Source organism: Mustela erminea, chromosome 12 (genome assembly GCF_009829155.1).
Source record: "Mustela erminea isolate mMusErm1 chromosome 12, mMusErm1.Pri, whole genome shotgun sequence".
Classification (NCBI taxonomy): Eukaryota; Metazoa; Chordata; class Mammalia; order Carnivora; family Mustelidae; genus Mustela; species Mustela erminea.
In genome coordinates this window covers 92,808,555-92,826,143 of record NC_045625.1, presented here as the reverse complement: position 1 = coordinate 92,826,143, position 17,589 = coordinate 92,808,555, and the positions used below count along the sequence as shown (strand labels likewise).

The window sequence follows — 17,589 nt, the reverse complement described above, 5'->3', positions numbered from 1 at the left end:
TGTGGTTTCCTTCATCCTGTTAACAGAGTCGAGGTTTCCTGCGGCGGACCGCCTTGGCACGCAGCCTGTGAGCTGGAACCTGAGTCCGTCAGTTGAGTGGGGATTCAGAATAAGGGTTTCATGTCTTGTTTTTAAAGTTTTTCACTGTTTCTTGAGGAAATCTAAATACATTTTTAAGTACCATGGAAGAGATGTGTCCATTTTCCTCTTATTTTCACGCCAGAGGCTGATAGAAGCATATCGGGGTGATGGTGGCCAAAAGATAGCAGCATCGCGTGGTTAGCACGGCAGCAGTGGAGGGCCTTAGCGACGGACAGAGGCCCCCAAGCCATGAAAGGAAATACACAGTGGAAGGGACAGGTCGGATACACATTAGCATTGAGTATGTAGGGATGACAGGACACAGATTCGGGTTGGACTTTGGGGTTTCTGTTTTGTTTCACTGGTCTGTGTGTTTGTGCACCAGTATTGTCATGATACTATTAGAAATATTCTAAAACATGATTCTTAGAAAATTTCTCACTCATAAAACTATTAATGAATGGAAACGGTATTGAAAACATAGAATTCTTCCCAGATTAGCTTACCATTGTTAATAAAAATCCACTGAAATTTTAGTGGTTGATAATTACTAGACTTTAATTCACTCGTGAAACCGATCACTTCGTAGTGTACGGGGTAAATCAGGTGAACCCTGGAGGGGGAGAAAGCTGGATGCGGGCGTGTGTGTGTCCGCGTCCCGCTGTGCTGACAAAAAAGTCACAGAAGAACCTACAGATAAATAGACATCTAAGCCTCTGCTGGGAAAAGACTTTCTTATAAGACCAAAAGCAAAGAGGAAGAGAGCTGGAAAGGCATATTAATGAAAGCTTTTTCTGAATTTAAAAAAGTGCCATGAATTCAAATTAAAACACAGTGCCACTGAGGGAAGAATGATACACGTTTCCTCAGGAGTGATTAACAGGTAGAGTACATGTCTTCATTCATAATATCTTAATGTCTCCGTCTTCAAAAACGGGCATTGTGCTGTCTGCATTCTTGAGTTAAATTTAGAGCATCTGAAGTTCAGCCTGTTTTGGTCATCGTGGTACCGTTGACCCTTGAACAATACAGGGGCTGGAACTCGTGATGCCTAAAAACTTTACTACTCATAGTCTCCTGTTGACTGGAAGCCCTACCTATGACATCAACAGCTGATCAACACGTATTTTGTAGGTCATTTGATTAGACACTCTGTCCTTAAAATAAGCTAGTGAAAAGAAGATGTTAAGAAAATCATATGGTGGGGCCCCTGGGTGGCTCCTGCCTTCGGGTCAGGTCATGATCCCAGGGTCTTGGGATCGAGCCCCGCATCGGGCTCTCTGCTCCGCCGGGAGCCTGCTTCCTCCTCTCTCTCTGCCTGCTTCTCTGCCTCCTTGTGATCTTTTAAAAGATTTCTTTTAAAATCTTAAAAGAAAAAATCTAAAAACAAAAAAGAAAGTCATACGGAAGAGAAAATACATTTACAGTGCTCGACTGTATTTATTGAAGAACATCCACATCTCAGCAGCCCTGTGCAGTTCAAGCCTGTATTGTTCAAGGGCCACTGGTAGTTGGGTTCTAGAAAGCGCACGTGTGTGGTTATGTCATGCACATGGGCTGCAGATGCTGAACTGCGGCTCCTGGGCCTAATGCTGTTCATTCTATGCCTTTGGTCACAGCATTTCCGTCAGTCGCTCAGTATTTAACCTCGTTTTATGTCTTTTTTCTTCAAAGACACTTTATTTAACACGTATGAGAGGGTCTTTTGTTTTTTCATTATTTTTCTTTTTAAGATTTTATTTAGCGGGGGGAAGGGCAAGGGGAGAGGGAGAGACAGGTTCTCTGCCGAGCAGGAAGCCAGAGGCGGGGCTCCATCCCAGGACCCTGGGATCCTGACCTGAGCTGAGCAGACACTGAACCGACTGAGCCCCCCAGGCGCCCCAGTTTTATATGTATTGTTGGTTCCTTCACACGGAGCTCAGGGCCATCGGCACTACGACTCGTGCCTGACCTGCAGCTGGTCTAACAAACTGTCCTCTCCTGAGACGCGAGACGGCGCTTCAGCGCTGTGCTCTGTGCTCTGTGCTCGGGCCGTCCGAAACAGAATCCCCAGCCAGAGCACAAAATGCGAACCGTGGCAATGAAGAAGCCCCTGACGAAGGGTTTGTTTACAGCGTGGGCCAAAGCGAGGGGCAGACTCAGCTGGGCGTGTGCAGGGGTCTTGCCGCTCTGCCCTAGACCTTGGGTGTTGACTACGAAGATACTTCAGCAAGTGGCTGATGCACAGGTACAGACCTGTGAGGTCTGTGAGGAACACCTGTCGTGCTCTTATTTCCTCTCTACTTTGGCTTTAGGGTTAGGTCTGTCTTCCCAGGATATTGTCTAGTGCGCAGATCGTCAGTAGTTTAAAGCTGTGCTCTGTTTACCACTTAGGTTAAACTAAAATACAAATACAAAGCAAGAATCTTTCTGGAGGAAAGCCTTTCGTTCGGAGTCCTGGGGGAGCACGGCCGAGGCGTCACCGAGCATTTCGGGATCAATGTAAGTTCCCGTCTGGGGCGGGACCCGTGAGCTCACGGTGGCTGCTCACAGCTTTGTGGTCTGTTGACTCGGCAGCATTTGAACATGTTTTCCTTAAAATCTGTGAGAATTCCCTAAAGTCGTCCTTTCGAAAATACCATGATGGCAGTGGCATGATATACTTTCTGGTAGTTCTAATTCTGAATCCTGTTATTTCCCTTTATGGGTGTTAGATAGTCATGCCTTCTTTAGAGAGTCGGAAGCAGTGCCGGCACGGACGACGCACAGGCTCGAGGTTCCAGCCGGCTGGAGTGAGTTGGGCACGTGTTCTCTTGCTGGTGGGAAAGGAGCCCCAACTGCCCCACCTTAATGGTTGGTGCCCCTGGAACCCCGGGGAAGCAACGTCAGCCTGTCCGCAGGACCTGTCTTCACCCACCACTGTGTGACCGGTGAGGATGAAGGGAACTCTCCCGCAGATCCTGTGCGTAAAAGTTTCGCAACCTGTGTTAAGAAGTTGAGCTGAAGAACATGAAAAATCATCGGAGATTACCTGTATCCCACCAGCAGTACGGTCCAGAGAAAAATGGAGAGCCGGACGAATATCACACAGAATGAGATGGACACATTCTCCTCAAAGACAGACTGACATTTGGTGATAAATGCAGTGAGGAAAAGTGCGTAATATGGACCTTATTTGGGTCCTGATTCCAGCAAATCCTGCAGAAAGCAAGCTTCGTGAGACAGGTGTTTGAACACAGTATGTGACGATATTAAGAAATTTTTCACTTTTTAGGTGTGAGAGTAGTTTTGTGACTATGGTTTTGGAAGGGTCCATGTCCTTTAGAAGTGCACACTGAGACGTTTACGGCTGGAACTGTGTGAAGTCTGGGGTTTGCTGCAGAGGGACGATGAGGGCGGCAAGGAGCTAGCAGTGCAAGGTGCACGGTGGCTCACGAGCCGGTAATTACTGAACCTGGCGGTGAGAGTTGTTTCTCTGTCCTCTGTGCTTACTGTGTGACTGAAATGTCATAACAAGAGGTTTTTTAGAAAGAATGCACAGATTTCCTTGCTGGGTGTGTGGACCATTCAGGAACCCCCAGATGCACTCAGACCACCCGTCATCGCGGCCATCGGTGAGTGACTCTGAATGGCTGCCATGTGTCCGGGTGGTCCTTGACGCTGCCGCAGAACGTGAGAGTCAGCGGGGCACGGACCTGGGAAGACGCTGTGGACTCAGGAGCCCACAGGGCACAGAGTAATGGGTTTCATTTTTGAAAAGTTGAAAGTAAATTGAATGTAGGGATAAAATGCTCAAACTCTGATCGATTAGTTTGTGTTACCTCAGGCACCTTCCGAGGGAAGGCCAGCTGGGCCACTTTATTTTATTCCTCTGAATATGTTTTGTATGAAGCAGTTTGGGATTTCATCTTCTTTTAATTTCTCTCTCCTGCCACTGTGAATGAATCGTGCGTGCGTGATGAAATGGCCAAAAAGAGTAAAGTTGGGCCCTTTCCAGAGGTGCACTTCGAAACATCTCTCCTTGTAACGATGAATTTTGTGGGGTTTATCCTTTGTTTGCAGGTGGGTGCTTTGTTTCACCGAGATGTCGACCTGATCAATGCGAACCTTTGTCTGCAGGCTGGATGTCCGTCTTTAACTTTTTTTTAAATTGAGGAATGACTACTGCGGTTCCACTTTCTTGGCAGATCGATGATATCGACCTCATCAGCGCCAACATGGAGAATTCCCTCGCGTCCGTCGGAGGTTTCTGCTGCGGCAGGTCGTTCGTGATTGACCACCAGGTGGGTTCATTTTGGAAAACGTGCGAAGACTGAAACTAGTGGTCACACTGGTCGTGGTGAGAAGTTGTCAGCATGTGATTTCCAGTCACAGAATTTCATTCTGACTTACTTCCCCACAGTTTTTCTTTAAAAGTTGATTTGTTAGTAGAGTCGCTCAGTATTTACTTTTGAAATTACCTCCCTTTTTAAGAAAGTCTTATTTGTGTCACAAGTATAACTTGTGTGCGTGTGTGGGTCCTAGCACTTTACTCTTTGTACACACCCGTCGGAGATGGTGCAGATCTGGGGCCGTTAAGGTTTTTAGCCAAAAAAAAAGAGCAGCATATCTGTGTCTCTAACTTGTGCGTTTCTTCTCAGCGCCTTTCTGGCCAGGGGTACTGCTTTTCAGCCTCACTCCCTCCGCTGTTGGCTGCCGCTGCGATCGAGGCGCTCAATATCATGGAGGAGAATCCAGGTATGGTCGTCCGAACCCAGGACACCAGGCACCGCAGTGACGTCAGCCAGGCTGCTGGCGTGCTCTCAGAGGAATTCGCTAGAGGGAAAGTGTTTCCCTCCCAGAGCTGTGCCTCCGCGTGGCGCTGCCCGGCATTCCCAGGGAGAGTGGCGGTGCAGACCTCATGCAGCCTCAGGAATCCGTGTAGAGCTGCTCCCCGCCCAGGAGGCGAGCCAGAGCCGGAGCAGGGCTGGCTCCCAGGATGGGCAGCAGTGCCAGGAGGAGGGGCGGCTCTGGGCTAGTCGTCACTGGAGAAGTTAGCTGAAGTGCGCTGCTGGATCTCAGGAGTATGATTTCTGGCTTGCCTGGTTTCTTCCCTTCAGCGTTTGACTCACGAGTTGGTACCACGGCCAAACCTGGTTACCAACCGGTAAAGGTTCCTTACTGGGCCAGTTTGACTAAATGTCAGATGTGCCTTTAGGCTCCGGCAGCACTCCTCACAAAGCCTAAAACAGAAATGAAGAGCCTGACCTGGTGTTTCTAAATTTAGAATTTTTAAAGTTCCTAAGTTCTTAACAGTTTTAGTTCAGAGAATCAGGAACTACGAATGTTTCTGGGTGCACATTCATAAGCTTGCTTCTCAGAAGGCCTGGCGCTCCTGCCTCTTGCTAGATATTTTAGGTTTTTTTTTATTTTCCATGGATAAAATATGTAGATATCAAGGAAAAGATAGAAAACATTACTACAGTGTTTATCTTTTACCAAATTGTTAAGGGTCCAGAAAGTTACATATTTGTACCCTTTTATTAGCCAGATTCTTTGTAGCATCTGATGAGAACAAGAGCCACTGTTTTGTTGTGAAAAACCTCCTCCCATATTCTGCTGATACTGGGTAAGGAGCTGCCAGGACACGTGTGCCGGTGACCAGGGCTCGGGCCCCAGCAGTGTTCCTGTCTGTGTGCTAGTGGTCTGCAGGAGGGTTGGCAGCATTTCTTTTGATGAACTTTAAAAATCTTGAAAAATATTTTTACATTAGTAATATCAGATCTTCTAGATACACTATCAAGAGCATTTTTTTTTTCATGCAGGTATTTTTTTAGTTTTGAAGGAAAAGTGCGAACGAATTCATAAAGCTTTACAAGGGTAAGTTTTCTATATTTTCAACCAACTTAAAGTCTGTCTGTACCATATTTAAACAACTAGTGAAAATTTTTGAATGTCACCTTCTTGGTTTTGAGTATATTTAATAGGCTTAGATCAGTTCAACTGAATTACAACTGAAAAAGGAGAAACTGCATTCAGTCAGATTTGTCTTTGGGCTTGAAGCCAGAACATCCATTTCTGGTTGAAGAACCATGACTTTGTTTTTCTAAAAAGGGGACAAGCTCACTGGCAGTATAGTGATACATACAGTACAAAGGCAAAAATAACCACCAAACATGCTACCACACTTGTGGGAGAATCGCTACACATCTGTACAGATAAAATGAGGTCATTATGTCACATCTGCATGGATAAAATGATATCATTATGTCACATCTGCACAGATAAAATGATACCATTATGTCACATCTGCACAGATAAAATGATAACATTATGTCACATCTGCACGGATAAAATGATATCATTATGTCACATCTGCACAGATAAAATGGTACCATTATGTCACATCTGCACGGATAAAATGATACTATATCACATCTGCACAGATAAAATGGTACCATTATATCACATCTGTACAGATAAAATATCATTGTCACATCTGCACAGATAAAATGGTCATGCCACATCTGCACAGATAAAATGATACCATTATGTCACATCTGCACAGATAAAATGGTCATGTCACATCTGTACAGGTAAAATGATATGTCACATCTGCACAGATGAAATGATATTATATCACATCTGCACAGATAAAATGGTACCATTGGGTCACATCTGTACAGATAAAATGATACCATTATGTCACATCTGCACAGATAAAATGATACCATTATGTCACATCTGCACAGATAAAATGATACCATTATGTCACATCTGCACAGATAAAATGATACCATTATGTCACATCTGCACGGATAAAATGATATGTCACATCTGCACAGATAAAATGGTACCATTATGTCACATCTGCACGGATAAAATGATACTATATCACATCTGCACAGATAAAATGGTACCATTAGGTCACATCTGTACAGATAAAATATCATTGTCACATCTGCACAGATAAAATGGTCATGTCACATCTGCACAGATAAAATGATACCATTATGTCACATCTGCACAGATAAAATGGTGCCATTATGTCACATCTGCACAGATAAAATGGTACCATTATATCACATCTGTACAGATAGAGAATATCATGTCACATCTGCACAGATAAAATGATATTATATCACATCTGCACAGATAAAATGGTACCATTATGTCACATCTGTACAGATAAAATGATACCATTATGTCACATCTGCACAGATAAAATGATACCATTATGTCACATCTGCACAGATAAAATGATACCATTATGTCACATCTGCACAGATAAAATGATACCATTATGTCACATCTGCACAGATAAAATGATACCATTATGTCACATCTGCACAGATAAAATGGTACCATTATATCACATCTGTACAGATAGAGAATATCATGTCACATCTGCACAGATAAAATGATATTATATCACATCTGCACAGATAAAATGGTACCATTATGTCACATCTGCACAGATAAAATGATACCATTATGTCACATCTGCACAGATAAAATGATACCATTATGTCACATCTGTACAGATAAAATGATAACATTATGTCACATCTGCACGGATAAAATGATACTATTATGTCACATCTGCACAGATAAAATGGTACCATTATATCACATCTGTACAGATAGAGAATATCATGTCACATCTGCACAGATAAAATGATATTATATCACATCTGCACAGATAAAATGGTACCATTATGTCACATCTGCACAGATAAAATGATACCATTATGTCACATCTGCACAGATAAAATGATACCATTATGTCACATCTGCACAGATAAAATGATACCATTATGTCACATCTGTACAGATAAAATGATAACATTATGTCACATCTGCACGGATAAAATGATAACATTATGTCACATCTGCACAGATAAAATGATACCATTATGTCACATCTGCACAGATAAAATGATATTACATCACATCTGCACAGATAAAATGGTACCATTATGTCACATCTGCACAGATAAAATGATACCATTATGTCACATCTGTACAGATAAAATGATAACATTATGTCACATCTGCACGGATAAAATGATAACATTATGTCACATCTGCACAGATAAAATGATACCATTATGTCACATCTGCACAGATAAAATGATATTACATCACATCTGCACAGATAAAATGATATTACATCACATCTGCACAGATAAAATGGTACCATTATGTCACATCTGCACAGGTAAAATGGTACCATTGTATCACATCTGTACAGATAAAATGATATCATGTCACATCTGCACAGATAAAATGATACTATTATATCACATCTGCACAGATAAAATGATACCATTATACGCTATAGAATTAGTTGACAGTGGGTTCGTACTGGCCATAGTTCTTGGAAAATAGTTACTAAGTTTTATTTTAAATTAAAACAAGAAAAACAGGTGAAATTGAAATGAACCTTAGGAATTTTAACTTGTGTTTGTCTTAACTACACAAGAGAAACTCTTTAAGATTTCTCTGGAATGGAGAAAAAATTCAGGTGGGTCACACCTTCATGCAGATTCCTGGTCTTACAGAAGATGATCTCACGTTGCCCGAGGTATTTCCTTTGCCTTTCCTACGGTGCAAACATGTCTTTTCAATCATGAAAGTCGTACCTGTTGACAGATGTGGAAGCTGGAAGCTTTTCTAAAGGGCAAGGACAGTGAGTAAATGAGCAGATCACAGCTGTTCCAGATAAAGTAAGGGCAGAAATAATTAAAGTTCTGGGTGTGTGTACACGGTAGTAACAGAAGCTCTTCTTGCATGATTTATGGTTGGGAGGTATTACTCGTGTTGGTTGCAGTTACTCGGCTTATAAAATATTAATATGCCAGCACAGTACGGCACGTTCAAGTCACTGTAAATTCGGGAGCACTTGGGGCCCTTCCTTCTGCTAGTGGTGTCAGTGTGTGCACCCTGTAAGGCCGGCGCCGCCCCTTCCCTGCTCTTCCTGCCTTTGCCTCCCCCAGGTCTTCAGGCCCCGCCCGCATCCACGCACCGCGCCGTCCGCGCACAGCCTGGCTCCACTGCTTTCCCTTGGACTCCCTCCTCTTCTCTCACAAGTGCGTACACGCACGGGCTTCCGAACCAGTCTTCCGTCGAGTTACAACTGGAGAAGCGGTCTCCTGCCATCATAGCGCTTCCGCATGAAGGGCCGGCACCTTTGGCTGTCCCCTCTTTTTGGTCACCCTTCCCGGAGTCATTTGATTAGCACTGGGTACACTCCACCGTCTTGTCTCCTAACTGCCTCTTTCCCTGGAAGACCCCACCTTCTCCTCGAGCTGCCCGTTGTCGCTTCTCCTTGTAGCCAGTCTTCTCTGGAGTTTGCACTTTGTCCTCACGATCTGCTGTCCAGCAGTCTGTCCAGACTCCTGGTGGTCTGTTTCATTCTGTTCGTGATGATGTATATGAGTCCTGTGGTTCTGTCTTCCTGCCAGCTTCTCAGACATCTTAGTTCTTTTTCTTCTCTTACTGCGTTGGTGTAGGTTGCTAACACACTATTGACATCTTCTGTCACAGGGGTGATGTCCCCATCATTCCCAGTACAAAAGCATTTCCTCAGTAAGTATGAAATGTCATACTGAAAGTTTTCTGTACATGGTACATATCAAATTATTCCTAGATTTCAAGGCTTTTTTAAAAATCATAGATTTTTGCTGAATTACGTTGTTAGGATTTTTCTGGTGTTAAACCATGCTTGCTTCTGGAGTGAATCCCTATTTGATTACGGTGTATTTTGGGGCACTGTTCTGCAGCCTGGTTTATTGAAAGGTCCTAGTAGGATTGATTACATTTAAGGAAAGGAGACACAAATTGCAGTGCTCATTGGTGGTTTTAAAGGCAGTTGAAGTTGCTTCTGGCATCTCACATGATGCTTGACGCACAGTAGTCATTCAGTAAAGCCTGGTGAGTCCTAAATGTGCTACGAAGTACCTTCTGTGCTATTCTCATTCTGAGAGAGAAGCAGAGCTTTCTAAGTGAAGCTGGCTACTCAGAGGCAATCGAAAATGTTAGCTTGGGGCCCCCGGGTGGCTCAGTCAGTTAAGCGTCTGCGGGCAGTTCAGATCGTGATCCCAGGGTCCTGAGATCGAGTCCCACATCGGGCTCCTTGCTCAGCGGGGAGTCTGCTTCTCCTTCTGCCTCTGCTCTCCCTGCTCGTGCAGGTGTGCTTTCTCAAATAAGCAAATAAAAGTGCCTTTTTTTAAAGAAATTTTAAAAATGTTTAGCTCAATTTCAAATAGTCGTATGTCACCATTTGTAGCCTAGGAGATGAGTCAAAAATCAAACTATTACTAGTATCAGATACAAATGAACTTTGAATGAACCTGTGCTGCGGTTCTCTTGCCATCTATAGTAAACATTTGAAAATGCAGGATTTCACTCCTAAGGAGAGCTCTCTCCCCACCTGAGAAGCTGCAGATGTCTGTGCTGTTAAGTCCTAAGAAAGATGAAAATAGTCACTGAGGCACATTATCAATCCTAGGGAGTCCTGAAGGAAACCGTGATAGGAGACAAGCGTGTAGACGCTTCCCTAGAGGAGGGGTTTGGGAGGGAGGCCCCAGGAGCGTCCTCAGGCTGGGACCTGGCTTCCTGACCGGCTGCAGAGCATAGGGAGAGGGCAGAGGAGGAGGGGTTTGCAGGCCAGGGTGCAGGGAGCCGCCTGCGGGAGTGAGCCAGAGGCGTCTGCGGGGCAGCGATCGCCTTCCCAGCCACACTCCCAGAGCGCCCTGCAGGAGGGTCTAGGCCGGCGGCCCCGGGCAGGAACGTGGATTTCAGCTGTCCCTCTCGGGGCTGGAGCCGCCGCGTGAGGCTTCCTGGAAAAGCCACCAGCTGCCATGAACGCAGGTGTCGGTCGGTTACTTAGGTGTGGGACATGCTTGTGCCCAGAAGGGACTTAATGCTTGTGTGTGTTTCCTTTCAGCATTTCTGGGTTGAAAGTGGTGGGGGAGCCCCTTTCTCCGGCGTTTCACCTGCAGCTAACAGACAGCACCGGGTCTCGAGAAGAAGACGTTAAACTGCTTCAGGAGATTGTAAATCACGTAAGTATGTAGTTCTACCCGGAACCCACGCCGTGTCTCACGTCGAACCGGGAGCCTTCCCCGCGCTTAGCATGTCCAGAGCCAGGCTTGCACAGGCGCGGGGTACGTCAGGAGTCACGACGCTCCCGCAGAGCGGGGCCAGCTGTCTGGGCTGAACCCCAGCGTGGCCCGGAGACAGGACAGAGTAGTCTTGTAACCAGAAAGGAGGACAGGCCACTCGCTCCCTTACCAGGCCTAATTGGGAGGTCGATTTAAATATCTTCTGAAGGTGATTTTACTACTAATTGTAACTTCGTCGTTAACTGAGAAGTGCCTCTCTGGGGAAGACCACTGCCCGTCCGTGCTCAGCAGAGCCGCGTCTCCGGAGCCGGCCCCGCTCACTTGCTCCGCGCGGCTGCCCGCTGCCCTCCCTCACGGAGGGTCAGAAGTGGCCAGGCAGCACCGCGGGCGAGCGGAGGGTGCTGGGGGCCCTGCCTGTACCTGATTCTTCGGTCCGGCTGGCATGCATGTGAGAATGAAAGCAGCCGCATTCTGCCTCCTGTCCTGCTCGTCCTGACGGCTGTCCTTTGTGGTGTCCCTTTGCCTGGCTGTAGCCACGTGGTCACGGCTTTGTCCCTGGTCGCGTGGCTGCTCAGTATGGAGACGCAGGTGACGTCAGCCTCTGCTACCCAGCTTGCGTCAGCTGTCGTCCTGCGTCCCACGGTGTGAACTATGTCACTTAAAAAGATGCACCATGGAGGGCTCCACGCAGGCCCTCTGGAGTCAGTCGTCTGTAAAAGCAAAGAACACGCAGAATCTGAGATTCGCGCTGAGGAGGTGTGGGAGATGGTGAGCTGTCAGGCTGCGGCGACTCTCCCCTTCCGAGTGCAGAGATGCCACAGGAGTTCCCTTGGGCTCAGCTCTGCAAGCGTGAGGAAAGACAGACGCCCTCGCACGGGATGAAACATCCCAGAGACACCTTCTACCACCTCGGCACTTGGACCGCGATGTCACTCGAGTACATACAGACCTGAGAGAAAGTGCAGCCTCCCTGTGTTTATGTGCGGCACCAGAATTGTGTATAAATTAAGTGCAAGCTTAATGGACACGGCGTACAAGGCAGAGCCGTCACGGTGGCTTCTGTGACAGGCGAGCGTGTGCGCTGAGACTGTCCAGTGTGGGGCCGGATGCGGACTTCTGCAGAGCACCCTCTGGGAGCCACAAGCCCCGTCACTCCAGGCTCCTTCACCCGGCCCCCTCCGCACGGCTGTCGGCCCTGGTTCCACGCTGCGGGACCTGGGCCGTCCCTGCTGCCGGGGCGCTCGTTCCCATGAGAGACCCGGCAGTGGGGTTCCTTCCACTGGTGCCAGAGACGCTGCAGAGGGTGAGCGAGAAGAGCATCGGATACGCAGGCCGTGCTTGCATTGCTCGTCCTGAGAACGGAAGAGAGAGCTAGAGTCTGCACAGCTCACGGAGACCGGACTCCGTCGTAGGCCCCAGCCCGAGACCGGCTGTCTCCAGGAAATCCTCATGAGAGCTGAATCCGGGAGCAGGGCGTCTGGGGAGGGACAAAACAGTCTGGAAACTGCATTTGCTCAGAAAAGAGCGCTCTGTCCTTGCGTCCGCGCCCCAGGCTCTGCCTCCCTGCTGGTCGGTACGGGTGAGCGGAGACTCTCGCGTGAGCTCTGCAGAACACAGAGCTCTCGCCAAGGGCTTGTTGAGTGGCTGGACAAGATCCTGTTTTGTAAACTGAGCGATGGTTTGTGTTTCTTAGGGCCAGGGCTAGGAGCAGAGCCAGTCCAGATGTTTTCAGGAGTTAGCTCCCCCAGCACACTCCAGCTGTTGCGTCAGTAAGCGTCGGCTGTGTGGCCGCTGGGGGTTTCTGGTGGGGGGTGTGGCCTCGGGAGGGCAGCCTGGCCGCGGACGGCGTGGCCCCTCTTCGGGCCGACACCCTCACTGCCCAGCCCTGGGAATGCCTGTTCCTTCCTTCATCAGTCCGCTGGCTCTGACTGAGGCTTTTTCATAATTCACAGACCAAGAAATGCGAGTGTTTGTGAGCACGCTCGCAAGGTTGTACACCCCCTCCCTCCAGAACATTTTCTTTTTTTTTTTTAAAGATTTTATTTATTTATTTGAAAGACAGATCACAAGTAGGCAGAGAGGCAGGCAGAGGTGGGGGGGGGGGGACGACGCAGGCTCCCCGCTGAGCAGAGAGTCCGTTGTGGGGCTCGATCCCAGGACCCTGAGACCATGACCTGAGCCGAAGGCAGCGGAGCCACCCAGACGCCCCCTTCCAGAACATTCCCAGGACCCTGAGACCATGACCTGAGCCGAAGGCAGCGGAGCCACCCAGACGCCCCCTTCCAGAACATTCCCAGGACCCTGAGACCATGACCTGAGCCGAAGGCAGCGGAGCCACCCAGACGCCCCCTTCCAGAACATTCCCAGGACCCTGAGACCATGACCCGAGCCGAAGGCAGCGGATTAACCCTCTGAGCCCCCCAGACGCCCCCTTCCAGAACATTCTCATCTCCCGAAAAGAAACCCTGATAAACCGTGACTTCGGTGTGTTTTTATACTTTCTTTATTTTGAGAGAGAATGTTTAAATTTAAAAAAAAAATGTTGACAGATGGTTATGGTATGGGAAAGCGACGCAGACAGTGGGGGACTCCAGACTCTTGTAGCCTGGTAGGACCTGCTTGAAGGTAGGTGCAGAATGTGAGGAACTGCTGGTGTTTGGGGTGGGAGTGGTCTGTCCCTGCGACCGTCCCGGTGTCACTGTGCAGTCCGACTTCGGGGTGGTGTCCAGGACTTTGCTGGCACTGTTTCCCCGTGTCCTACTTCTGCTTTGCTTAAAATGGAAAGCCCTGGCCACCTGTGGCTACTTGACTGGAGTAAGATTAAAAGTGGGGTCTCGGTGGCACTGGCCCTGTCTCACGGTGCCAGGCAGCCACACGGCTGGCCCGGTGCCCTGGGCGGCATGGAGCGGAGGCTGCCGTAGGACGGTCATGCCGCTTGGGGCTGCTCGGGTTGGGGTCCTGGTGTCGCCGTTTTGCCTTCTCACAGTTGAAACTGGAGAAGGGAATGAGCGCTGCGGTGGCGGATCGCATCCCAGAGTCCGCTCCTGTTGCAGTGAACCCGTGTCCGCAGCCCGGGTGCCAACCTGTCCCTCCTCTTCCCGCAGTGCATGAACAGAGGCATCGCACTAACCCAGGCGCGCTACCTGGAGAAGGAAGAGAAGTGCCTCCCCCCGCCAAGGTTGGTGGACGTTACAGGGTGACTGGACCTGGGTTTCCTCCTCTCGGGACTCGGGATAAGACGTGTTCTGTTCCGGAGATGTTGGGGAGACTGTGACAGGACACGGAAGAGTGTGCTGTACTACACAGTACACCGTCGGGTTTCTGTTCCTAAACCAGCCATTTAGAAACTTTTCATGGTGAAGCCCCCCCGGACGCGCTGTCCTCCCTCAGTTAACCCAGACGTGTGAGACCCCAGGACTGGGCTCCGGTCCGCAGAGGTCTGCCACGCCCCTAAGCTGCACACGCTGTGCCGACCCTGTCCGCCACGAGGGCCGTCCTGGAAGGGGCGTGTCCGGACAGTGGTCTCGACCCCACAGCTGGCCGGAGCCCTGTGTGGCACTTGAGCTGGCAAATACGTATAAAACATCCAAGGGAAACCAGGCAGCAGTGGGGAAGATCTGGAGAGGTCCGAGAAGCCGTCCGCGGGAGGGGAGCGCTTGGACTCCTGATGTAGGATCGGTGCTCGTTCCTCAGCACTTCCGGGAGCTGAAGATGGAGACACGGGAGTGCTCAGGGCCGCAGCGCGGGGTCGGCGAGGCCGGAGGTGGAGGGCGCGGGCCGTTCCCGCTTGGAAGGGACTCAGGCTGCCAAGAGCAGGCGGTGCTCAGGCCTCACGTGTGGTCAAGTGTGTCAGACTCGTGGGTGCCCCTTCTAGCAGGGCGGGCAGTGGTGTCCAGACCCTCGGGTGCTTGAGAGGGATGAGCCAGAGGGCCCTGGAGAAGGGGGGTCCGGGGCGACACAAGTCCCGAGCACGTGCAGACATGCAGGTCCAGGCTGGGCTTGTGGAAGACCGCTGGCGGCAGCTCAGGTGCCCCGAAGGCCCTGCCCTCTCCCTGCTGCACGCGCCGCGCGGTGAGGAGGAGGCTGTAGGCGGCAGGCCCGCTGCTGGCCGCGCCGCCTCCCAGTAGGACGTGACGGGCCGAAGCAGGTGCGGGAGACGACTCTGACCATGTCCTGTGTCGTCATTTCTCAGCATTAGGGTTGTGGTCACGGTGGAGCAGACGGACGAGGAGCTGGAGAGAGCCGCGCACACCATCAAGGAGGCGGCCCAGGCCGTGCTGCTCTAGGCCAGGGCCTCGTGGCCGCCTCACGGCACACGCACGGGCCTCCGCGTCAGTGATCTGGGCGGGGCCTGCGGGGGCCTGCGGGGACCTGCGGGGGTGGCCGCCGGCTGCGTGGGTGCGGACTTGCCACCAACCGCGAGAGGATCCTGGCTGGCTTTAGAAAGGAAACACATTCAAAGCCCAGGAGCTGGTTTGTTTTCAAGAAGTGAACTGATAACTGGTATTTAAATTGTGCTATTCAGGTGTTCTACTGTACTAGCATTTTATATTCTTTTTTGTTGCTCAAGAGTGGAGCCTCAGTTCATCTCCTCCAGTAGCAGAGCGCGCAGCACTCCTTAGTGTTTCCTAGAATTACGTCTCTGCCGCACTCGTGCCTGGAGGGACGTCCGTCCGGCTGGGGCACAGCCCCCTTCTCGAGGGTCTGACTCAGCCCTCGTCCTGCACAGCTCAGCGGCGGCTGATGTATGAGGAAACACTTCTGTGTGACTATGACAAACTTCCTGTTGTGATATATTTGAATCCCAGAATTTTTACATACACTAAATTTTGATGTTACAGCATTTCTGATAGCTAATCTTAACATCCCTAACCAGGGAGGGTGTAGTCGCTGTATTTCTTAAGTGATCACTAATTTAAGTCGAGGACGGCTTTATTTTAATAGAATGGACCTTCACATTTATTGTGTGTTGATTTCTAATCTGTTCTAGGAAGAGGGTCACTGTGATGTTCCCAGAATAGAAATCGTGTCCTTGATGTTTTAGGATATCCTGAATGTAGTCCTTTTTTGTGGAGTGGGTTTGCCTGAGGACATGTAAACTACAGCCTTTCTCGAAGTGAAGGAAATTTACTTTTCCTGTGAGCTTACGGATTTCAGATATCTGAAAATGTGAACGCACTAAACATAACGTTTTTAAGTTGTTCTTTAACGATCTGTTTCTTCCTTAGCAAACCAGGTTTGGTCAACGTTTGTGCCTGGTGCCACGGGGTAGTGCGTAAATACTACACCATTGTTTCTTGTCTTAGTAAAGGTAAAGGAATAAAATTGTTTAAAAAAATGTATAAGAATGCCATTTTTATAGTGTGTGTTCATATTAACAAATGGTCTTCAACGTCTGTTTGAATAACCTATTTTTTAATGTTTAGTTTCTATTTTGCTGGAGGTATTTCGTACATACGTGCCTTGTGATTGCTGCCGCTTTAAAGGATACGGGACTCTCTTTGGGGGATGAATCTTTTGCTTTATTTTTTAATGAAATAAACCTACATTCCTAATAACTAGTCTATTTGCACGTGTAATATATTCAACAGAATAGTCTCTTGACTTTTTTGCGTACATTGGGTGGTAGTCTTGGTGTCTGTTTAGAAATTATTAATCAGATGTCGTGGTGCCTTTCTTCAGTGGCTAGTATCTGTGCTCCTGCCCGCTCCTGCTGGTCGCGCCTGGGCCGCCCTAAGCTGTGCCTGGCGTGGGCAGGTGGTGATGGCAACTTTTTTGAGTCACCATTTCACCCTCTAGATACTCACTGCTATGTTTTAAAAATGACAGAAGCTCCTGGAAAGAAGGTGGAAACAACACACAGTGGTTAACTTCAGCCGTTGGGAAAGTCAGCATTTTGAAGAAAAAAGCAAAACTAAAGTCTTTCTTTTAAAACTACACAGTGACCAACATCCAGTTACGGACGCCACAGAACATACCTGCTAGGAACAACAAAGCTGTATAGAAGTGAGGCAGGATGCTGAGAGAAAACTCTCGAATCTGAAGCAGGGCACACGTTTCTCGGAGACTCGGGGTTCTGGAGGGCTCTGTCTGTGACCGGGCTGGGGCAAGCAGCACGGAAGCCACTGGGGGACTGTTTTCACTTGGCGCAGGTGCCCGCGGGGTGGGAAGAGCCAGGTGACTGCTCCCCGGCCGTTGGCTACAGCCAGGCTCCAACTCGGGAAACGGGCCCCGGACAAGCGGGGACAGAGAAGAGCCGTGTTCCAAAGCTGGAACTCCGGCACGGGGCCACACGCATTTGTCTGTGCACCACAGAAATGCGCTGCCCCGTTGTAGGCTGTATTTCAATAACAGAAATAGTATAATGTGCATTTTTACATCCATGAAAGAAGACAAGAATCAGATGTGCAGGCCTGACGCC

At 48.8% G+C, this 17,589-nt stretch overlaps 1 protein-coding gene across 1 annotated transcript in view; it reads left to right on the top strand.

Moving 5' to 3' along the window:
• The window catches only part of SPTLC1 (serine palmitoyltransferase long chain base subunit 1), a 46,259-nt gene extending 29,530 nt beyond the window's left edge, over positions 1-16,729 (top strand). Inside the window, exons 9-15 of the mRNA XM_032306332.1 lie at positions 2,455-2,562; positions 4,248-4,343; positions 4,701-4,797; positions 5,865-5,919; positions 10,991-11,108; positions 14,273-14,346; positions 15,361-16,729. Of these exons, the coding sequence (XP_032162223.1) occupies positions 2,455-2,562; positions 4,248-4,343; positions 4,701-4,797; positions 5,865-5,919; positions 10,991-11,108; positions 14,273-14,346; positions 15,361-15,454 (642 nt within the window). The 3' untranslated portion in view covers positions 15,455-16,729. The remainder of the gene's footprint in view (positions 1-2,454; positions 2,563-4,247; positions 4,344-4,700; positions 4,798-5,864; positions 5,920-10,990; positions 11,109-14,272; positions 14,347-15,360) is intronic.
• Positions 16,730-17,589: the final 860 nt, after the last annotated feature.